Below are 22,290 nucleotides of genomic sequence, written 5' to 3' on the forward strand. Positions count from 1 at the left end.
CAAGTTCAAGCTGGGGAGTAGCAGGAGCTGGGGTGCTTGCACCTGTACTGGAGATGATAACACTGCAGTGTCATATGATCAGAATTGGGCTACAAAATGAACTTCCTAGAAGCCATGTGAAGAATGGGTTGGAGGGTGCAGGTTGAGAAGCTTTTAGGACTCCTAGTTGTTCACTATTTTGCTCTCAGCAAAATTTTCCCAGGGGAGACCATTGTTTAGCTCACTGGCAACAATTAACTTGCCATTATCACCAAGTGCAAATTGTTACGTACTGAATGAGACCATAATAGGACACACTGCCCTTGGCAGTGTCCGGCACCATACATGCGTAAATACAGTATCTCTTCTTAAGAAATAAAGATGGACGCATTGTCAGCAGAAATCACAAATTTATTAACTCTTAAATATATCAATCAATCATTTACCATTATGGCAAGAAATATATACAGTGTCCCATGGTAAACTGCAGTGTTTCAAAATGATAGAAGATAATAAGTGTGTAATTCAATTGTGGTGGAGAGAACAAATCACAATTTCCTCACATCTTAGTGCGGAAGACGAACTTGATCTATGGTAATACTTCAACACCACATGCTAAGTTAAAAGTGTAAAAACAAAAACACTCTATACCTATTTTTTAAAAATACATGTATGCCACATATAGCTGCTTCACAAAAAGGTAAAAGAAACTAAAAAGGGAAAAATGAGGCCATTACTTTTTCACAGATCTCATTGGCAGGTTAACATGGCTCAATACATTTACTGTATATATTTATTTTAAATATATATTGTTTTAAATCGTGTAATAATTATCAGAAAAGCTTCAACCCATCTACCATACATTCACTAGCAACAATAGCTAAGGTGATTAGTAATCAACACAGAAAGGTGAAATGAGAGAAAAGAGAGAGGGTTGTTTTTAGTTGTTTTGGTTTTGGTTTTTTGCTTTTGCTTTAAAATTAGGCTTCGGAGGATTGTGAATCACTATCGTCAAAATAATGTTGATGGAGATTCCATGCACTAGAAAGCATTTCAGGGAAGAAGAAAGCCAAAGGAATTGAATCAACAAAAAAATGAGAAGCACAAAGAAAACCCAGGACATTTCCCTTTTCTTTTTGTCTTAAACTGGAAAATCCTAACTCTTAGAGGAAGATAATGATACTCTCACTCAAGAGAGAAGCTAAAAAAGCACGAGTCACAAAGATCAAGTTCAAAACACTTATGAGAATGGAAAACATTCGTAAGCATCTCTAACTATAGAAAACTAACTAGAAATGATGTAGGAGGGGCCCCAGCATTCCACAAGGTGGAAATGAGTGCATTTGCAGAAAACTGATCAGCAATGAACTTGGTATTCTCCTTGCAGTTGCCCCAATCAGTAAGACACATTGCAGTTACAGTAGGAACTTACTTGCTTTTATCCTAGGCTTAAACAAAGCTAATACCTCCAACATAGTAGGATACCTAAGTCCAAACTAGAACCTAAGAAGAAATAATCTTTAAAATCTTGACAACATTTTTGTGGGCCCTGAAGATGATCAAAAGTGCTAGTTTAGCTACCTCCAAAAGGCCTTGATTTTTATTTTACCTTCACCAGGCAAATTTCACTTTTATTCTTTTCTTACTACCAGCCAAAAATAAAAAAGGAAATAAAAAAGAAAAGAATGAAGACAAAAGAAAAATTTTTAAAAAGTAAACAAAAGGAACAAGAAATAGGATAAAATGAAGAAAACAGAGCATAGATTTGAGAAAGGAAAAAAAAAAAATCCAATTCAGCAAATTCACCAGAACAATGTGAGTATATCCTAAAGCAATAAAACTCATAAATAATAATGTGACTTTTTCCAGTTGACACAGTTTGACCAAAAACAACATGGCTTTAGATGGTAGCAAAAGAACTGTTCTTGCTTTTACGTTCGTAAGTGATTTTGCCCACATATCAACCAACTTCAATTTTTAAACAACAAAGCTTTCCATGAAAACATTCATTTCAACCAGGATTACACAAGGAAACTGAAGGTATACTTTTTTGTTTAAGGAAAAAAAAAAAAAAAAAAAAAAAAAAAAGCCAAAACAGATTGACAGCAAAGAGTTCTAAAAAATTTACATTTCTCTTACAAACCATCATCCAGAGAGCAATAATTTTTAAGTCTGTTAAATCTTGGCATAAACAGATGTATAGGTTGTACTTGGATTATTGTGGAATTTTTTTTGTCTGACCGCCCCCTATTGTTTGCCAACAACAATTGAAGTTTGCATGGAACATCCCTGTAGTTGAAGTGTAAACAATGTATATAGGAAGGAATATATGATAAGATGATGCATCACATATGCATTACATGTAGGACCTTCACAACTTCATGCACTCAGAAACATGCATGAAGAGGAGGAGAGGACGGCCCAGGGTTACCATCCAGGTGCCTTGAAAACAGAGGATGCAGAAGTGGCACTGTCGATAGTTAGCTGAAAGGAGAAAGGGGGAGGAGGAAATAAATCATATTGTTTCACAAAATATCATCAAATCACTTTGCCATAGATGTGACTAGCCTACAATTTTATAACTCAGCTAAAGAGCAGATTGAAAACAGTACATATAAAAGATCTTTGCTTGTCATCGTTTCAAGATAAAACACACGATGTTAAAGAAAATATTAAAGTAGGAAATCAGTATTAATTATATTAATTTGTTCACACAAAGCTAAGCTAAAAATAAAAAGATAGGGACAAAGACTTCAATTACATTATTAAATCTAAATATACATTTTAAGCACTTATATTTACTAGACAAATTAATAAATATTATAATTTGAAATAGACTCAAAGTTCAAGTTCATCCTTAGTTTTTGTCATTATTCCTAGACTCTTTGAGAAATCAAACCTAGAAGTCATTATAACAAGGAATATATCCTCAAAAGCAGAGAAAACATTATGATTATTATTTTTTATTTGGAGGTCTCCTTTCTTAAAAGCAGCAGCTGGGAACACTATTTCTTGAAAGCTCTGACAAAGTTCAGTGATTTAAATGGAGAAAATATTCACAACAGCACCACACATATCTGAATCTTTCTAAACCAAGTTTAAGAAACAAATCTTTAAAAATAACCCAGACATGAAGTTAATTACAGTCAACTTTCAATTATCCTCTGGAATTACCCACTTCATGAGTTTTAAGATTCAGCTTGACTTTATCCTGCAACTTGTCCTCATGGTCAAGTACCATTATACTCAATCAGGCACAGCCAATTAATTTACATATTAACCGTAGCCAACTGCTTACAGGAATTGCAACCTCTTGAAGAACAGTAAGACATCAAAGGATCCTAAAGCTTAATATAAATCAGGTCTGCACAATTGAGAGTTATCTGAATTGACCCAAACATGACTGACTTTTGATGCAAGAATTCCAGGATTCTAAAATGACACAATCAGTATGCTGATAAAAAAGGTTCTCAGCATTTACTACCTTTAAAATAAGGGTTATGCCACACAGTGGGGCTGAACATTAGACTCAAGAGCTCATGCAAAATTGCCGTGAGTTTTCAAAGACCTTGTATGTTTTTCATTAAATATAATACAAGCAAAAATATCCTCGAAGAGAAGAAAAACAGCCATTCAGCTTTTCAGTCATTAGCTCCAATCACTAAGTATCATGGAGCAGGATGTTACTTACAAAACCCATATGTGAATGGTTTTCAGGCCTTAGATGTTTTGCCAGAAAGAGGTACCCCTGAGAAGATTTCTTTCCCATTTGGAATACAGGGCGGCCTAATAAAAGAAGCCCCATGGAAGCCACCTGGCATAAAATGAAGTTTTCTTAAATTGGCTCTATCGCATAAATGCTTCAGGGAATTGCAGAAAAACCTAACCCCTTAGCAGTGTATGAATGTAATCCCTTCTATATTAGCTGGCAATTTGTTCTGTACCTCTTTGGAGTTAAAAAAAAAAAAACACACACAAAGGCACAAAAATTGGTGTCTTTATTATCTTCATATTCTTTTCGTGTCTTTCTCAATTACATAGCTACTGTTTTTGGAATGAATTTAAACCTACTGTTCTTTTTTCAACAACCTATTGTTGTTCTTGTTGACCCATTTTTTACAAATCCAACAGTGATATATAATTAGGAAGGCTATAGAAGGCCTTTGAAAATCAGTGTGGTATGTTGTCAAGCTCAGAAATCATGGTGAATTCACTGGAGTAAGTTGAATGGCTGTTTGTATGAACTTGACCCCCCAATCCATACCCCCAAATGTTAACAGGTGATCCTGATGAGAGAATTTGGAAACAGATCAGCAGTGGACCGTACTTCTACTGACTGACTCTAAACTGCCCTTCTTGTTTTCAGCTCACCCCATGTTACTGATGCAATCTATTTCCCATTATTCTCCTTTACTCCAGGTGTAGCGAGCCTTCCTTACACAAAATGTTCTATCATATTAAGCTAAAGTCCTGACACTGTATTTTTGTTCATGATGCTCCTTTAGCATGGGCACTCTTCCCTTTGTTCTTTCTATGTCTCCAAATTTCACTTATCATCTAAGATCTTGTCTAAAATTCTATTTTACACATAAAATATACTTCCAAACTGCTATCAACAGTTTGCTATATTGGTCATTCACCCCACTCTACTCTGAAATTGATTATAAACATTATTACATATTTTTTTTGGTATAATTGATGAGTTCCTGTCTAAACTTGAGTGTATGTTCTTTGAGGGCAATGTCTTTTACCTCGCTTGTATCTGGCACAAGTTAAGCACCTAGGAGATGTGCAGTAAACATTAGTTATTGACTGGAAGACCAAACACGGTATCGGAGGTAGAGTAGTGAGGTGAGAAAGACACTGTAATACCTGATATTTGCTTTTTAAATGCTGTCTTTTATAAATTTTCCCTAATATCTGTACCTGAGCCCCAGGGGATAATCCATGAAACGAAGCTCTTCACAGGATATTGACCACTTGAGAAATCCTCCCTGTATTTTCCTCCCACATCCCCTTCCTCTGTCAACTGTGAAAATGAAGTCACAAATGTTTTGCCTCATTACATGAATCTTCCTGATTTAACCTTATGAGAAATCAGCTTGATAGGGTAGTCTCTAGTTCTTATCAATAACTATCCTATTCTGCTCTATGGCAAGTTTCAACCCACAAATTGCTGGTCTGATTGACCTTTCCAGAGAATCATAGACTTTTCCCACAAAGGTATTTATCTCCACCAATGCAATCAATCAACCATTAGCATTAAACAACATATGTCATACTATTAACAATGAGTAAGTAGAAGGAGCTGACCATGGGTATATTAACAAAGAAGTTGACAGCCTGGAAATATTTACTTGATGGGTACTGTTGGTGACCCAGAGCGATGAAAATGAACATTCTGCCACTTTCCATCCCGGCGGTGCCACACACGGGTCTCCTCTGACTGCATTGTCTTTGGCATTCCACTGCCATCCATGTACTGTGTGAGCCTAATGTACGCTATGCAGGCAGCATCGTCCCCTACCAGATGTACATGAGGGTTCAAGATGATGGTGTGGATTGGTTTATTGCTTTTTAAAGCTGAAAGAAAACAACATGAAAATTAAAACTTTGTTTCCATGTAAGACAAATCAAAACCAGTAATAACTTCAGCTGAGATCGATGCATGGAATGTTATTCATTCACTCATTAATCGATTAACTGATCTGCTAACTATTTGCACTAATCAAGTGCTGGGCACTGTACAAAGTATAAAGGATAAGAGAAAGAGCAAAAGTGGATACAGTTTTGTCTCTGATTCCCCGTATAGGCAATTGGTATGCTTCTCTGGAAATTTTGATTGATTGGGGATAAAAGTTGGAGAGATGTATTTATTCATAATGGGAAGTGGTTAGAAACAGAAGCCATAATATAAATAGAGGTGAATAAAGCCTGTACCAGATGCACAAAGCAGTTGCTGTCTTTTCAGCGAACAAACTGCTGGTGCCGTTGACAAGATATCTAGTGGTGGTGTTGGTTTTATTAGTTGGTGAAGTACAATAGGACAAAGGAAAAATATCAAGAATCAAGTATAGAGATCACTGTCTCTAGAGTCTATTCCATGATCATCCAGATGTGATCATCTAGTAAAAATCCAAAATTTGTTGTTGTTTATATAGTCCTATTCTAAGCTTCCAGCTCTTTCTTTTGACTGCGTAGCCCTCAGTAGGCTCCAGCCTCTGTTGTTTGACAGTAGCTACCCATTCTAATTATTCAATCATCAAAAGATATGAGGATTTAGTGCACACTACTTATTGATTATGTTTCTTTCTTTGATCACTAGAACAGGCTGAACTATTTTAGCAGTTATCCAAACATGATGCTCATTCTCAGAAAATACCTATTGAAATTACTTAAAACAGGAACCTAATGGTGTTTAGTGTGATACTGAAATAGGTTAAAATATAATAGGTTAATTAAGTCTTCTACTACAGATGAAACAGCGTCGATTGAAAGTCAGTCGGACAAAACATTACGAGAAGTTGCCGACCAGAGAGCTGGAATACAGAGAATATGAGAACATTTACTGAAGCTTTGTTAAGGTGAATTTATCACATAATTCTTTTTGTTTATTTGTTTGCAAATGCCTAGTGCATATAAGAAAAAGTAATTCATTCAGTACATTTTACTTATAAGAATGCTTGTAATTACTGAAAATGAGTTTGATTATTCTAATCATTACTACAAGTCTTCTTCAATTCAACAAGATTTCACTGCAAAAAGAGTGAATTCACTTTATGCATCATGTAAACACAGCACAATGTTTAATGTCATCAGGTGGAAGGAGAAGGGTAAAGGGAATTTCTGGTTTACATTTTCTTTATCACCTGAAGGATTTCTGCAGGAGAAACTTCTTTAGTCAACTGCTCTGAAATGCTTCCCCTGAGACCACTAAAATTTTTGCAATTTGAATTGAAATATTTACCTGATTACTCATCTTCATTTACATTTTACTTTGAAAATAAGCAGCAAATACACTTGAAAAGCACTCTTCTATGTTGACTATTCTGGCGTGCTGTGGTTTCTTTTATTTTTTTCCTACTTGAAATAACACATTTTTGGTAATACATTTTGCAGCTTGTATTACACATTTACTGGGATTTATAGGGGGTGTATTCAGTCAATATTAGTTTTCATACAAAGTCAGATATTTTTCAAAACACTCCAAAACTTTTAACCCTGTCATACTTTTTTTTTTTAAATTTAAAATACAAAAAAATTTTGTGGTGTAAAATGTTGAATGAAGGTAAAATTTTTCAGTGCATTAAAGAGCCAGGGAATCTGCCAATTTGGGAGAAATTCAAAATGTAGTTGGAAAAGGCATGCTTTTAAATTGAGAATAAATGTACCATTTTCAAAGTAGAATCGGTGAAAGTCCATCCCTTCCACTAAATTACCCAGAGCTTCAGGTTCAAAAGCAGTAAGGCCTGGGTCACAGATTTTTCTGTAGGAAGAAAAATAATGAAGTTAACCAATAAATAAATGTATTAATGTATTTTGTGGTTTCATGTGTAAACATTCTCATTTATCAGTCAGTGAAAGAAAGACCTTTTAAAAAACAACACTAAAAATATAAAATTTTTATTATGGACCTTGGCAAGGTGGATTGAGGAGTGGATTCCATAAGGGCATTTTGCAGAGAATTCTAACAGGGACAAACTAAACCAGTTTGAACAGATGATAACTTGTAATACTATAAGAATATCCTTTTTAAATTCTCTACTTTTTTATTTCTAAGGTGAATTCTCCAGTTTTTCCTAGTTTTTCTAAATATTGACTTACAGTAAAATAAATATATATTTATACATATGTACATAATGTAAAAAAAAAAAAAAAATTTATCTTAAAAATGTTCTCCAAGTCCTATAGACTCTCTAGTCCCATAAGACCATCTTTGGTTCTGAAGCAAAATACTTTTGGAATAATTTTTGTTGGACCACACCTTCTGCATTCATGACACACATCTATATTATAATTGATTTGAAGGAAGGTATCACACCCTATACTTCCTGGTAATGTCCACAAGACGTAACTAAGCATGTGTTTAAATTTTATTTCACTTTTAAAATAAAATAAATAGGAGATTCAAATGCAAATACTAGTCTTCTTTTTAATCCTAGAGACATGATTCAACAAAGGGGTACACAATTTTAAATATTCAGGAAAAGCCAATGGGCTTTCTTTAAAGTTTATTTATTCAATAGAGAATTGTTAAACACTTACTAGGTAGTGGATATCCTTTGAAACAAGCAGTTATAACACCATAACCAATACTAGAATAGACGTAAATGCAAAGTTCTCAAAACCCAGATTACTAATAGACAGTGAACAAAAAAGATTTAAGGGAGAAAGAAAATTTGAGTTGGGCTTTTAAGAATGATTAAGAGTTTTCCAGGTGTGTGGGAGGTGGTGGGCAGGAGGCGGGCAGCTGTTATCCTGGTCTAGTTCTGTGCAAATGCAGGGCACATTTGAGGAGTGATGGTGGGTCGCTTGATAAAGTGAGCGCTGGGTCAGTGGGGTTGGTATGCATGTCCCCCGGAAACAGAGAGGAAGAAATATTTCCTTCGGCCCGTAGTGATCAGGGCAGGCTTCTCAGAGAAGGTGAGAAAATCTGGATTTAAAGAATTAGTGGCAGTTCACAAGGTAGATAAAAGGAGTACAAATCCAAGGGTTTGGGTCTGTTTGTTAACTTGCCCCAAAGGGCAATACCGTGGATGGGGCAACACCTAATTTCATATGGAAACTCCCTATTTGAGAGCACATTTTTTTAACTGTTCAATAGAACTATGAATTTCAAAAATCTGGCTCACTGTGGTTCTTCAAAGGGCAATATTGGTCATACGATGTGGAATTGGTGTTTAAAAAAAAATACTTCTAAATAGAAATTCACAGTGGTTATTCTTTGTGGTAAAGACAGCCTTAAAGAGGGGATGGTTGGGGGTGGGTAGGGATTTCAAACTTCACCTCAGCCTGCCTGCTGGGCAGGTATTTTTAAGCTTAAAGTCAAATATATATAATCTCTTTTTAGGAGCAAGATGGGAAGCACAGTGTTCCTATGGTAACAGGAATTTATTCTGCCAGAGGCTATTATTTCCTCTATAAATATGGTTTTTGGTTGTCAATATCAGTGAACCAAAGTTTCTTACTAACTTACATCAGCACTAAGATCATCTGGCAATCACTGTGCTATGATGGATCTTTTTACCCAGCCATCAAGAGTCAAAATATTTGAAAACCTGTTAATCTGTTCACTCTTTCTCTCTCATCTATCTATCTTTCTATCTAACATCTAGCTATCTCCTGTAACAGGATTTGGATTAATAAAAAATTCATAAAGCTGCCACTTGATGTGGGTGTGTATATTCTAAGCAGGGGTTCTAAGGACCAGGTGACAGAGCTACGCCAATATATTTTACCATCCAAAAAGCTCCCAAATGAAAGTCCTGAAAGTACAAAATCAGGCCAGAATGCAGGCCTCCAGAGGCAAAGTGATTCATGAACTGATGTGATCCCAAGGTACTGCATTATTTAAAATACCCTACTTTAAAACTGTCTGAAAGATAAGAAATACCCCACTTTTGCCTGGATACAATTGCTCCCTGTCCCTGAACTAAAAACAACAACAAAACACACTTTTACCATTCCAAAGGGAAATGCTATTGCAAAAGGAGATTTTTTTTTTTTTTTTAAAGAATATTCTTATTCTTTGGAGAATCACATGGGTCTAAGAAGGTTATAACAGCAAAAAGAATAAAAGAGAACAGTTTCTATGGCAGAGATATAAACAACTGTTTAGTAGAGACCTCCTTTAAACTCAATTTTTCACTATTTCTTTTATTCCAAGTATACTTTATTAGGTCATGTTAAAGAATTGATACTCACACATACATGTACATGTATATGCATGTATTTGTATGTATATGCACCCACATTTAATTTATTAGAAATAGCTCCTGCATTTAATTTAGGTCTGACAATTAGTTCCATGTTTTTATTTGGCTACTATTTGTAACTGATGATAAAAGTAATATCTGCTTATATAAAATTTGGAAAGAATAGGAAAAAAGCAGGAAAAAAATTCACATATAATTTCATCTCTCATAGAGATAAAATTTTTTTCTTTTCTAAAGCTAATTTGGTATTTTTCATTCCACTTTTAATGCTTTTTTTCTTATGTACTTGTAATAACTATGTACAGTCTTTTATATCTTTCTTTATTTTCAGAAAAAAACATAAGTATTTTGCCAGATTGCTAGAAACTGGCAAACTCTTGCACTAAAGGCATCAAAGATTACTTAATTGTTACCATAATGTCTTCCTAATTTTTTACTATTATAATTATTGCTTCAATATGTATCTTTGTTCATACATTTTTGTTCATGCTTTCGTTTCAAAATCCAACGTCATGTGAAATTCTTATAAGTAGAACTATAAGCGAACCTCTATAAAGTCTTTCTGGGATATACTAACTAACTTCCCCACCCCTGCCGCCACCACCACCATCATCCCAAAAGTTTGTGCTCCTTTGTGCTCCATTCCCCCAGGGTAGGGAAGTCATCACTGCCCAGCAGTATCTATGCCTCTCTGGCTGTCAGCAGAGTGTTTATCCTTGTTGATCTACTAGACAGAAAATGATCTTGCATTTAGATTTGCATACACTTAATTAGTAGACATGAATATGCTTTTATTAGTTTTCCTGTCATTTATTTTTCCTCTTCTGCTAACAGTCAATTCATTACATTTACCTATTTTTCAACTTTTCAATCTTATCCACTCAATATAAAAAATTAACTTTTGACATATATTGCAAATATTTTTCTAAGTTTATTATTTGGGCCTTAGTTTTATTTTTGGCTTTTTTATTAAATTATACAAGTAGACTAATTGTTTTATCTTCTCATTTATGATTATTTCGCTTGCTTTTAAACTGAAAAAGATGTTTCTAACCAGAGATCAGATTCAATCTCTTCTTTTTGCTTTTCACTCTTTCACTAGAGTGGGACTACTTTGTAGTATGGTATAAAAGAAGGGCTTCGATGGATTTTTATCCCCAAATAGCTAACTCATTGACACACATACTTTGTGCAATAAGCCTTCATGCCTTATTTAAATTGAAAGATTTATTTTTATTTGAGAAAATTAATTTCCTTTATATACCTTATGATCCACTAGTTTATAAACTTTAAGCAACAGAACACCTTCTTCAAATAAAAATTTTCTTAAGTGACAAACATACAAGAGAGATGCACATAAAGTTGAGCTGCACTGGTTAAGAAGGGAGAAGCCTGCTTGATGTCACCTCCTTAACTCATTCTTTGTCCTGGCACCTCTTCAGAACTTTAAGAAAAACCATTTCTTAAACCAGAATGTACTTTTTTATGTGCTCTCTTGGTTTTTCTATCTTGCTCACATGGATTGCTCTGCCTGGAATGCCCTTCTCTCATATGGATCTGCGGGTAGTTACACATCTGTGCATTTACAATGATATCCCCAATCCTTGGATTAGAAGTCAGGTCTTCTCTTTCTGAAATCTTAAATACATTGATTTCTCTCCTGGGGCACTTAGTCATTTATACCTTGAAATAAGACTATTGTTGACATATCAAACCTGGAGTCAAATATACATGAATTGATATATATTGCATTCATATAGAAAATACATTTGCCGTATGCATGAAAGCAAAGTAAATGTGCCTCTACTCACGTGTAAGCTTCAAAGTCCCCATTGTTGATAGCTTCGATTAATTGTTCAGTGACTTTGATAATCTCTTGCTTTCTCGCTAAAGGCAAAGATAAAGAGTTGGGTGAAAATAAAGGACAAAGACCATATAATATGTTATTCTAATAATATTAATATTTTCCTTAATCAGAGAGTTACTGCTTAAGACCCATCCCTCATGGAAGCAAGTGTGGTCTTACTTTCTTTACAATCTCGCTGCTCAAAGTGCACAGACCAGCAGCACGTACCTCCTCCGGGAGCTGTTAGAAACACAGAGGCTCAGGTCTCACTCCAGACCTACAGATCCAGAATCTGCATTTTAACAGAACTCTCAGGTGACTCCTGGGCACACGGATATTTGGGAAGCATTGTTACATTCCATTTGTTAGAAAACAACAGTTGGGCTGGCCCATGGCTAACTTGGGAGAGTGTGGTGCTGGTAACAGCAAGGCCACAGGTTCAGATCCCTATAAAGGGATGGCCAGTTAGCTCATTTGGGAGAGCGTGGTGCTGAGAACACCAAGTCAAGGGCTAAGATCCCCTTACCAGTCATCTTCTTTTTAAAAAAAAAAAAAAAAAAGAAAGAAAGAAAGAAAACAACAGTCACCTGGAAGGTCAAGGCTATGTTTTTGTTTTTTAAGTTAGTTTTTACTACCTTATCAACTTGACTGAATTTGTGAACATTTTTCTCTTGACCATTAACATATGTGTTATTAAAAAAGATAATCTTAAAAAGTATCACTCTAGGAATATATATCTATCCTCAGAGTAAAGACAATATCTTGCACTGAGACATTCAACTTTAAATGATTATTTGTATCTCCTCACTGCTCAGCTCAATGAACCCTACAAAAGAGGATGCCAATCCTGTGATTGGCCATCATATTTAGATAAATGGCCTGTAGTAAACTCCATAAATTGGAAAAGTGACATACGAATCAATACTGAAGATGCAGGCAGATAAACAGATGGAAGCCCCTGGTATAGCTGTCAAACTCAACACCAACCATGATTTGTTTCTATCCTTAGCTCACAATTGGTAAAATTATTAATAGTTGATTCAGCTCAAATCTCACCTATTCAGTAAATTCTTTTCTAATCACATCTGTGTCAGTGTTCTTTCTCTTTTTTGAATGCCTGAGTGCCTATCTCAATCACTTTGCAAATATGCATATGTTATACCTTAACACCTTCTTTAGTTAAACCACATTAGTACTTATTTTAAATTGTCATTTAACTTTGTACACCGTGTAACCTGTCTTCCTAGTTAAATTAAAACTCCCTGTGTGCATAGAATATGTTTCTTTCCTTTTATCACCTAAAGACCTTTGTCAACTGTCTTTATAAAATAGATGCTCAATAAGTTTGTGAATTTGATCAACTGAGACAAATGATAACCTTTTCTTGATTTCAGAACACTGTTCTTTTACTTATAAAGTTATTGCATGAAATATTTTAACAATTACATTTTACTGGATTTTCTTTTTAAAAATATTGTGATACTCCCTTAAAATCACTGGAAATAGACTGGAGGAACACAAAAAGTTACTTCCAATCTAGCTTAGTGAGGCAGGGAGGCTGCCATTTTTCATGGGAAAAGCTGACCTCTGGTTTTAGTTCTTTATTAATTAAAGGAATCAGTCTGCATTTTTTATGAATCTGATCTTCACTGAGCAGATTTTAACCACAAACTTAAATGTTTACATTCACATTCAAGCTCCAGGTTATCCAGGTGACATTTTCTTATTTAAAAATAAATGTTCTGTAAACCTAATTTTACTTCATTGAGACTATATGAGACTACCTCATGACAAATACAAGTAATAGACTATCTTACAAAAATATGATTATTAAATTTGTCCATAAAATTGTTGCTAACAAGTGTGTGTAATATAAAAATATTACCATATAGGTTAGAATTCAGTTAGTCACATAATTACCTTTCATTTATACAGAATAACATAATATAGGGTTTCTTAGTTCCTATACACATCTAAAACATTTCTTGTCCTTGTTCATTTAGTTCGTGAATGTCAATAATATATCTAACATGAAAACATACTGACAGATGTAGAAGCAGAGAATAATTCTGTATTAGGGTTTCTGCCAGTGGTGCATTTTAGCTTAATTTAGTAAGGCAATAGGTGATTCATCTCTTTGGCCTTGATAATATGAACATTTGGCAAAAGTTTGTGACAGCTGACCTGATTCTGTAATGTAAAGGACATCGGTGAAGAGGAACTTAGAAAATGAAATTACAAAAATGTGGCTACCAAAACTTCCTTCTCATATGAAATCCTCATTTAAAAACCAACAAATTTTTTAGTATGTTTTACAGCTGATAGGAAAGAAAGAAAAAAAAAAAAAAACCCCACAGTCTAGAAAACAATGTCATTTTTTAAAAACTAACAAAAAAGAAATGAACATAAGATCAGCACTTTTACAGAGCCTTATTGGGCTAAAACTCAGCTGATAGAGTGTGAAAAGTTCAGGATCGCTTCCTGAAGTTTCTGAAAGTCTCTGCACTCCCTCATAAGCATAACATGGAATTAGAAATATTGAGAGGTGCATTTGGCCATCTCTCACTGTCTGAACCACTGTGGAAATACTCATTAGCTCTTCAATATTTTGCATGCCACAATTGGCTTAAGTTTTGTCCTGCATAATCAAAGCAACACAAATTGCCTTCTCTCTTAGTTCTTATACTCAGAAACAATGGTGCTTGAGCTGGCAGGACAGCAACTGGGAATTAGCCAGGATGCTTCTGTGCTGCATCATCATAAAAGCAACGTGACTCTTTTGGCTGAGGAGGGGCCTGGAACTCAGGAATCTTTAGAGTGCTTGTTTCCCTGGGGCAAAGCTTGAGTGAGTCACAGGCAGCACATGACAACTGACTCTTGAAAGGAAAGCAGAAGGCTGGAAATGAATCATTTGTATATAATAGTCAGCTTGTGGTTGGAGCTGTAGCCACAAGCCTAGTGTCTGACCTAGAATGAGAGTTTGGTGCTAGCGAATTCTACTCTCATTAGCTGTGAGGTTAAGGGACAATCACTGTGTCAGCTGCCTGAATAGCTATGTTCTGTGGAGAGGGACGACTCTCATCTGGCCTCTTCCCTAATATCAAGTACTGACTACTCCAGAAGTCAAAGTGGGGAGAGCTTGTGATGTGTCCCGAATTACACCAAGATGAGGGGAGAATGTACCAGTAAGGCATTCCTTGAGTACCAGAAGCTTCTTTCACCTCACAGCTAGCCATTTAATCATGGGGAACTGATTGCCCAGTAGTTTTATTTCTGGAACTGAGATGTTTGAGCCTATACCCACAGGGGCCAAAGGAGTTTCTGGGAATTTCCAGGTTGGTGAGGGAAAGGGAAGAGAGAAAAGCAAGTAGGAGGGAAGTTCCAAATGCGGAGTGTACTTACTTTCCATGCAGTTATGAAAAAGAATTGGGAAGATTTTCATGTTCAAATTTTTTTGTTCTAAGGAGGCCTGGGCAAGTAAGATGAGGGCATGAATGGTCCTTGGGGGAAAAAAACAACCGCTAAAACTGAGAATAATTATAAAATAAAATGATTTACAGATTTCAACTTTTCCTCAAACATCAGATTTGGTTATCACAACAGTGTTCTGAGATATGCAGACAGATATTATCTTTTTGTTTAACAGATAAAAACAGATTATAGGCGCTGCCCAAAGGTATGGATTTTGCAGATTACTCCTTCCCACCACTTTGGAACTCTCTCCTTTGACTTAACTCTTCTGGTGCTCGCTTCGGCAGCACATATACTAAAATTGGGACTTAACTCTTCTGTTTTTCTTAACACTGTCTAATCACACGTTCTTACTCTTTATTTGTCATATATTCTTTCTCTACCTGGACTTTAAATGTTTCAATTCCTTTTATAGGCTCAATCTGAGGTCACCTTCTCACCTTACACTGCATCTCTAGGGTCCTGTCTATACCAGTGTTTTAAATTGCCATCTCAACATGGATAAGCCTGTAAGACATTATGTTATGTGAAACGAGTCATGCACAGAAAGACAAATACTGTATGTTCTCACTCACACATGGGAGCTAAAATGAATGGATAAATAAATAAATAAATAGAACTTTTAGAAGTAGAGAGTAGAATTATGGTTACTAGATGCTGGGAAGGGGAGAGGGGACAGGGAGAGATTGGGTAACGAATACAAAATTATAACTAGATAGAAAAAATAAGTTCTACTGGCAGACAGTAGTGCTAGGCATTTTTTAATGCAGATAATCTCCTATTTGAACTCTTCTAAAGCCTTCTCATTGCTCGCAGAATAAGCACTTGAAGACAGACTACAAATCCCTGCATAATCCAGACCCTGCCCATCTACCAGACCCATTTGAAGTGTGAAGGCTGTTTTTCCTTATCCTCTCCACTCCACCCACGCTGCCTTGTTTCAGCAATTCGAAATGGCCATGCTTCCTCTTATGACCAGCCCTTCATATATCCTGTCCTCTCTTCTTAGAAAATTGTCCCCCATCTTTGCTTCTATTTCTTTTATCAGATCTCAACTCAACTATTATTTCTTCAAAAAAGACTTCCTTGATCCTCATGTTAGGTCAGGTCCCTGAATGTTATAAATTCACACTTATCTTACATATGATTTTTAAAAGCAATTAGTACAATTGCATTTACATATTTATTTGTGTGTATTTGATTAATCGGTTTCCTCTACTACTTGATAAGGGGCAGGTACAGCACCATTGCAACCCCAGCATCGAACACAGTACGTAGCATATAGAAAATGTTCAATAAGTATTTGAGGGAATAGTGGGTCCAGAACAAACTCAATTGGTTTCTGATTTCCAATCCAATGGCCTTCCCAATACATGATACTGCATTATTCAGTGATGATCAGATAGTCTTTAAAAAATACAAAACTGATAAATGGAAATAGCTTAAGTATAAAGCAGCTTATAATGTCTTATTGTTTGTTGACAATGAAAGAAAATACTTTTCCTTTTGGCTTGTCTAAAACTGATCATCAAACTCCTTTCTCTTCCTGACTTCCTCATTTTTGCTAACAGAACCACAATTTTACCAGTCTCCCAGCTCAAAACCTTGGGTTTCTTCTGCACTCTGCTCTTCCCTCTGTCTCCCATATCCAATATCCATGAATCATTATTTTTCCTTACTATTTATGATGATGTTTCCCAGAGGACATCTTCAGCCTCTTCATTATCTCATCTGCTTGCCCTTGGCAACCTCCTTCGCTCCTCTGGCTCTGACCACATGCTGAACAGTGCCAAACCTCTATTACTGAAATCTTAAATCTTTCCAGGCTCCACATTCATATTTCTAACTGCATTCTAAATATCACCAGTTGTCCTGGCATTTCAGAACCAGTGTGCCCAACATGAACCTCAGCATCAGTATCACAAAACCTGCTGCTTCTCTTGCATTTCTCATATTAGAGAATGGCATCATAACCTACTTAGTTGCCCAAACTAAAAGCCTTGATGCCTCCTTTCCTTTCAGTTCCTCATACAGTTGATTACTAGCTCCTCTTCATTCTTCCAGGACTTCCTCAGAGCCATTTCTTCCTCTCTAGGTTCACTGCCACAACTCTGATTCAGGCTCTCAGAAGTTCCTAACCCTTCCTGCTCCAAGGTCTTCTCCCATCCCAGCTTTCCTACTCCAGAAGCCTCTCTCTGTAACACAGAGCTGACAGTGCTCCCTGCCCCTTTAAGGTTTTCAGTGCCCCTCCCCCACTGTCTAGAATCCAAAGCCCTACTTCTTTGTTTTAAAGGTCTTGCTACTCTATTTTTCCATCTGTATCTCCTGATACTTTTTGATCCCTTGGGCTCCCACATAACCTATTCTTTACTCTTCCTCAACTAGTCCTGGCTCTTTGATGATCCTGTGCCTTTCCTCCTACTGTTTCTTCTGCCTGGAAATCTCCTTCATTACTCTACTCAAATGTCACCTGCTCTGCATTTTGTTCCTGAGTGCTCCAGACCTGGCTGTTTTATCTTAGTGTGATCTTACTGCATTATCATAGGACGTTCATGTATATGACCAGGACTTGACCATTTTATCCCTTGAACACCTAGTACTGAGTCAATGTCTGCAAATGCACGCATGTATGAATAAATAAATACATGTATAGACAATACATACAAAACACTGTGTACATTTTAAAAGACTAGATGAATGTCACTTGTGTAGATAATGATCATGGATGTGACTGGAAAGCAATCTGAATGTGACTGGGCCAAGGCACTCATGGATCTGGGATACTTCAGAGTCAGCAGAATTGACCACAATATATGATTTTGCAGTATTTTAGATGATGGGGTAAGAACAGATTTAATCTGTAAAGGTCTTGCAAAATAAACTAGATATTTCCAGTTAGTGTTTAAGCATTATTTCTTTTCAACAGAGCTGAATGCAAAGAAATATCCTAGTTATCTGAGCTTGAGCTTTTCAGGTGTTTAGATTTTGGATTAATCAGTTTATTGAAGTGAAACTACTTGATGATAAAGCCTATTCAGGAGTCTAGCAGCCTACACTCAAACTTGGACTAGAAAATGAACTGAATTTAGACTGTGAATTTATCTTTACTGGGATGTCTGGAGTGTCACATGTTGAAATCTTTTAGTAACCTGTGATTAAAGATTGCTTACTCAGTGATCAAAAGTTTCACAATTAAAATTGCTGTTTAGCTGTTTTTGGGTATATCATCCTAGCAATTCTGCTCATCTACTTTTTCTCCATATGTATAATTCTATTTAGCTTCTTCTTTCTACATTTCTCAGAGATGGATACCTGGCTACCGGGGACTTGAAGGACAAGGAGGTTAAGTGACTTGCTCAAGTCATCTACCAAATTTGGAAGCTGTGCCAGGGTTGGAGCTTTATTTGGCTGAAGTTCCATCTGCTATTTAATTCACTGATCTATGTTCCTTTCCAGCCCACAGTGCCTAATTCAATATTTTGAAATCATAAACTTAAATGAACCACCTAAATGCTTTTGAGCTTACTCTGGCAAGGTGACGGACTACTTAATTGCTGGGTCAGGGTTGCAATTAATTATTACAACAGTTTCACACAACTGGGTGCCCCATGGTTTTATTGTATTTTTTAATGCTACCATTAACAAAAATAACCCTTGGTAATAGTTATTATCTTAGGCAAATATATAAATTAGAATCGTTTTCATGCTCTTGGTAGTTTTATAGAAAAAGGTGCCTATCAACTCAGCTATGTTTGGCATCCCCTGTACAATTGACAGCTTATTTCTTAGTGATTTTATTTTTACTACACTAGTGTAATGTATTATCTAATGTTGGGAGAGTAATTTCCATTATTTTGGCTTTTAAAATCAAACCTATCAAATATTCTAAAGTTGATTGGTTAAATAATCTATAATATTTTACTCAAATATGAGTGTAAGACCTGGCAAATATCACATTTCTATTCAAGAATGCTTTCAAGAACTTACTGTAAATCTCATTTATCCAGAAGTCACCTGTTCAATAGCATCAACTAGGTAGCCCTTTAATCACTAGAAGCTCTCAAGATTACAAAAAAAATTAAAATACTCAAAACATCTTTGCACTTTGCTCCATAATGCAGAGCAGCTTCGAAGTATAAAATGTTATTTAATTGGCAAACAAGTACCATTATTCTTAGCCCTGTTAAATTGCTATGGCCTAACAATAAATGACTAAGAAATATTTAAGAACAGAAAGATCTAGCATTGGGATCATTTAGTATAAGTGTAAATAGGTTTAGATTTTTAAAAAGTTTGCAAGGATATCACTGTTACAGCAAAATATGGTCATGTTATTCCTAAAATTACCTTTGACCTTAAAATAAAATAAAACATTTACTATTTTTTTAAAACTAAGGAATATGTAAAATATTTATAAAGATTTTCATAGAAAAAATGACTTAAATAAATGTTTTAGAGTCTAAAAAAACCATGTATGTTTACATAGAACATTTGCTTATATGAAAGAATTCAGCCCAGCCACTTTAGAGCAATTGGGTAACTGTGGTGCCACCCCAGCTAACTTGCAGAAGCTAGAAATAGCATGGCATTGTGAATACCATTGAATATTTAAGTGTTAAAGATGTTCCATGAATCAGATAGGTGTGGTACCACTTCCAGTTAAGAGGTGATGACGTGGAAGAACAAGATTTTAAGAAACTCACATCATCTGCTTGAATGTAAGATTATAAATTGTAGTCTCCTGGCATTCAAGTTATATACCTTTATGATAAAAGACTTCTAAGCATTCTTAAGGGGCATCTCCTTCCACATTAGAACTAAGGTGATGGTCGAAGTTATTTTCTCAAAAGAAAAATATCAGATTTAGAAAAGAGACAATAAAACATAGGATTTTAAAATATTTGGAAAGTTTTTTTTGTTGTTATTAAGGTAATCCAGCTTTCCCCAAATCTTGGTACTATAATGCTTCAGACTACTCCTTCCAATAAATTTTACGTTTTAGTCAAAACAGGGCATTCACCTTTCAGGTCAAAAGTTCATGTCAAAGTGTTAATGCCCCATCTTTAGGTATTAATAGCCAGAGTATAAAATATTGAGAATGGTTAAAATCATGTGCAACCATGATAGTTAGGTTTTAATTTTTTCAATGATTTCTAGAGCTGTTGTTTAGCCTATAAGTAATTTAGTTTCCTTTTAATAATGATTCCATTCCTTTATGAAAAGTATAAAATTTGGATTTAGTAAAAAATATAACTCAGTATATTCTTAGGTAAGTTCATGTACAGCCACACTTTCCTGAATAATTCAATTGGTAGACTGTAAGTTCTCCCTTAGATTAAGAATGTGGGGAGAGCTAAAGACTATGTCCTCTATGCTACATGAACATCATATCCCTTTTTTAGTTTGGGGGGAAAAAAAAAGAAAAAATCAAACCAAACCAAAAACATTCACAATATTAATTGAAGTGTGATGTCCTTGCATTTGTTTTCTGAGAAAGAACTAAGCTTACTATTGTGAGAGTACTCAAACATGTTATTCTGCCTCCACATTTAATGAATTCCATGTAATATTTTTAAAGGTCTCTTTCCCCTTGTCTCCAGGTTAGCACGGGCTCTTGGCCATATTTCAATGTTTTTCACCAGTGTTGCCTCAATAGGTTGAAGCTAAGCAGTTTTAACACTAATATTGTATAAATATTTCAACAAGAATGTCATTTCACTTTTTTCTAAGTGTTAAGTACTTCTACATATCCCATTTTGATCCATTCTTTACAAGACACTGACAACATAACACAGCAGATCTTACTACTACCCAGGAATATGCAGCAGCGTCTCCTGTCATTGTATTCCCATATTTTCTAGCTAATTCTTATCTTCAGAAGCTGCAGAAATAGTAGCTTGTGCTTTCATTACAAAGTCTATCATTATCCAATCCATAGCTTCTAGAATCACTGAAAGAGAATCTGCAAGGGCAAATCAGGTCTAGTGAAGTGGGAAGTAGAAAGGTCAATTCACAAAACATATGATAGAAGCCAGTCTCCCTGCATGCATCATTTAAAAGTACTAGAGCATCTATAATCAATAGCAAGTGGGGAACTAGTGAAAAAAGTTTATAAGACAAATAAAATATTGTCTTTTTAATTTGGAAAATTATGGAAAAATGATAGATCTTCTTAATAAGTCAATAATATAACACATTTGTCTATGGCATTGTAGACCCAAAGGCCAGGACTCAATGTAATCTTTGTGCCTATACCCTCAGTTTTGAGGATTATTGTAGCCTTCTGAGAGGTCAGCCCATTGGATAGAAAAGGCATAGAAGCAATCAGTCTGGATAAATTTACAATGGTCTGTCACAACGTGCAAGACTAGCTTAGGTTTGGAGGAAAATTATTTATACCTCCTGTTTTCACCACACACATACATTCACAAAGTGATGTGAATTCCTGTAATTCTTCCAATGTCCCATGCATTTGACAGACTGCAGTGATAAGACTTTTAGGACCAAGAGCTACTTCTGTGATTAGTTGCTACATTTTTCAAAGCTTAATTTGGAAATGTGAAAATATACTATCAACTAGAGGTTCCAAAAATGAGTCATAGCAGCAAATGCTTTTTAGTAAAGTGATACTTCACTTTGGCACTATATAATCAGTTTAGCTCTGAGATGTTCTAACAATATATTACTCTTACTGTCATTTACTCTAACATGTATTATAAATCTAAAATACCATAAATGATCAAATTATTATAAAATGTAACTTATAGTAGATACAATTTGTGAGTATGGGTGTATTGTTTTTTCCTTTATTTGTTGAATTCAAAAGATGAACATTCATCAAAGACAACATTCAAATTATTTGATGAGTAATTAACATTTCACACTTAGAAAAGTAATGTCTACATTATGTTAACTGAGATCTTCCATAGAAAATAACTTTGAGATAACATGGAGATATTGACTTGGAAGTCCCAGGCAGGAAGACAACTGGGAATGCCTACAAAGGTTACCTCCAGCACTTGCACAGGCAGATTTCCACCACACTCTACCAATGTGAAG

General features: G+C 35.3%; 1 protein-coding gene across 10 annotated transcripts in view; it reads right to left on the minus strand.

The window, feature by feature from the left end:
* Positions 1-369: 369 nt before the first annotated feature.
* The window catches only part of CAMK2D (calcium/calmodulin dependent protein kinase II delta), a 290,657-nt gene continuing 268,736 nt past the window's right edge, over positions 370-22,290 (minus strand). For 6 of the 10 annotated variants that reach the window (XM_063107301.1, XM_063107299.1, XM_063107305.1 and 3 more), the window contains 4 exons: positions 11,726-11,801; positions 7,371-7,465; positions 5,337-5,562; positions 370-2,463 (listed from right to left, as the gene is read on the minus strand). In XM_063107301.1, the coding sequence (XP_062963371.1) occupies positions 2,460-2,463; positions 5,337-5,562; positions 7,371-7,465; positions 11,726-11,801 (401 nt within the window). In that variant the 3' untranslated portion in view covers positions 370-2,459. Of the gene's footprint in view, positions 2,464-5,292; positions 5,563-7,370; positions 7,466-11,725; positions 11,802-22,290 lie in introns of all 10 variants that reach the window. The other 4 variants (XM_063107302.1, XM_063107300.1, XM_063107304.1 and 1 more) reach the window with 1 other exon arrangement.

This window comes from Cynocephalus volans, chromosome 9, assembly GCF_027409185.1.
Source record: "Cynocephalus volans isolate mCynVol1 chromosome 9, mCynVol1.pri, whole genome shotgun sequence".
NCBI lineage: Eukaryota > Metazoa > Chordata > Mammalia > Dermoptera > Cynocephalidae > Cynocephalus > Cynocephalus volans.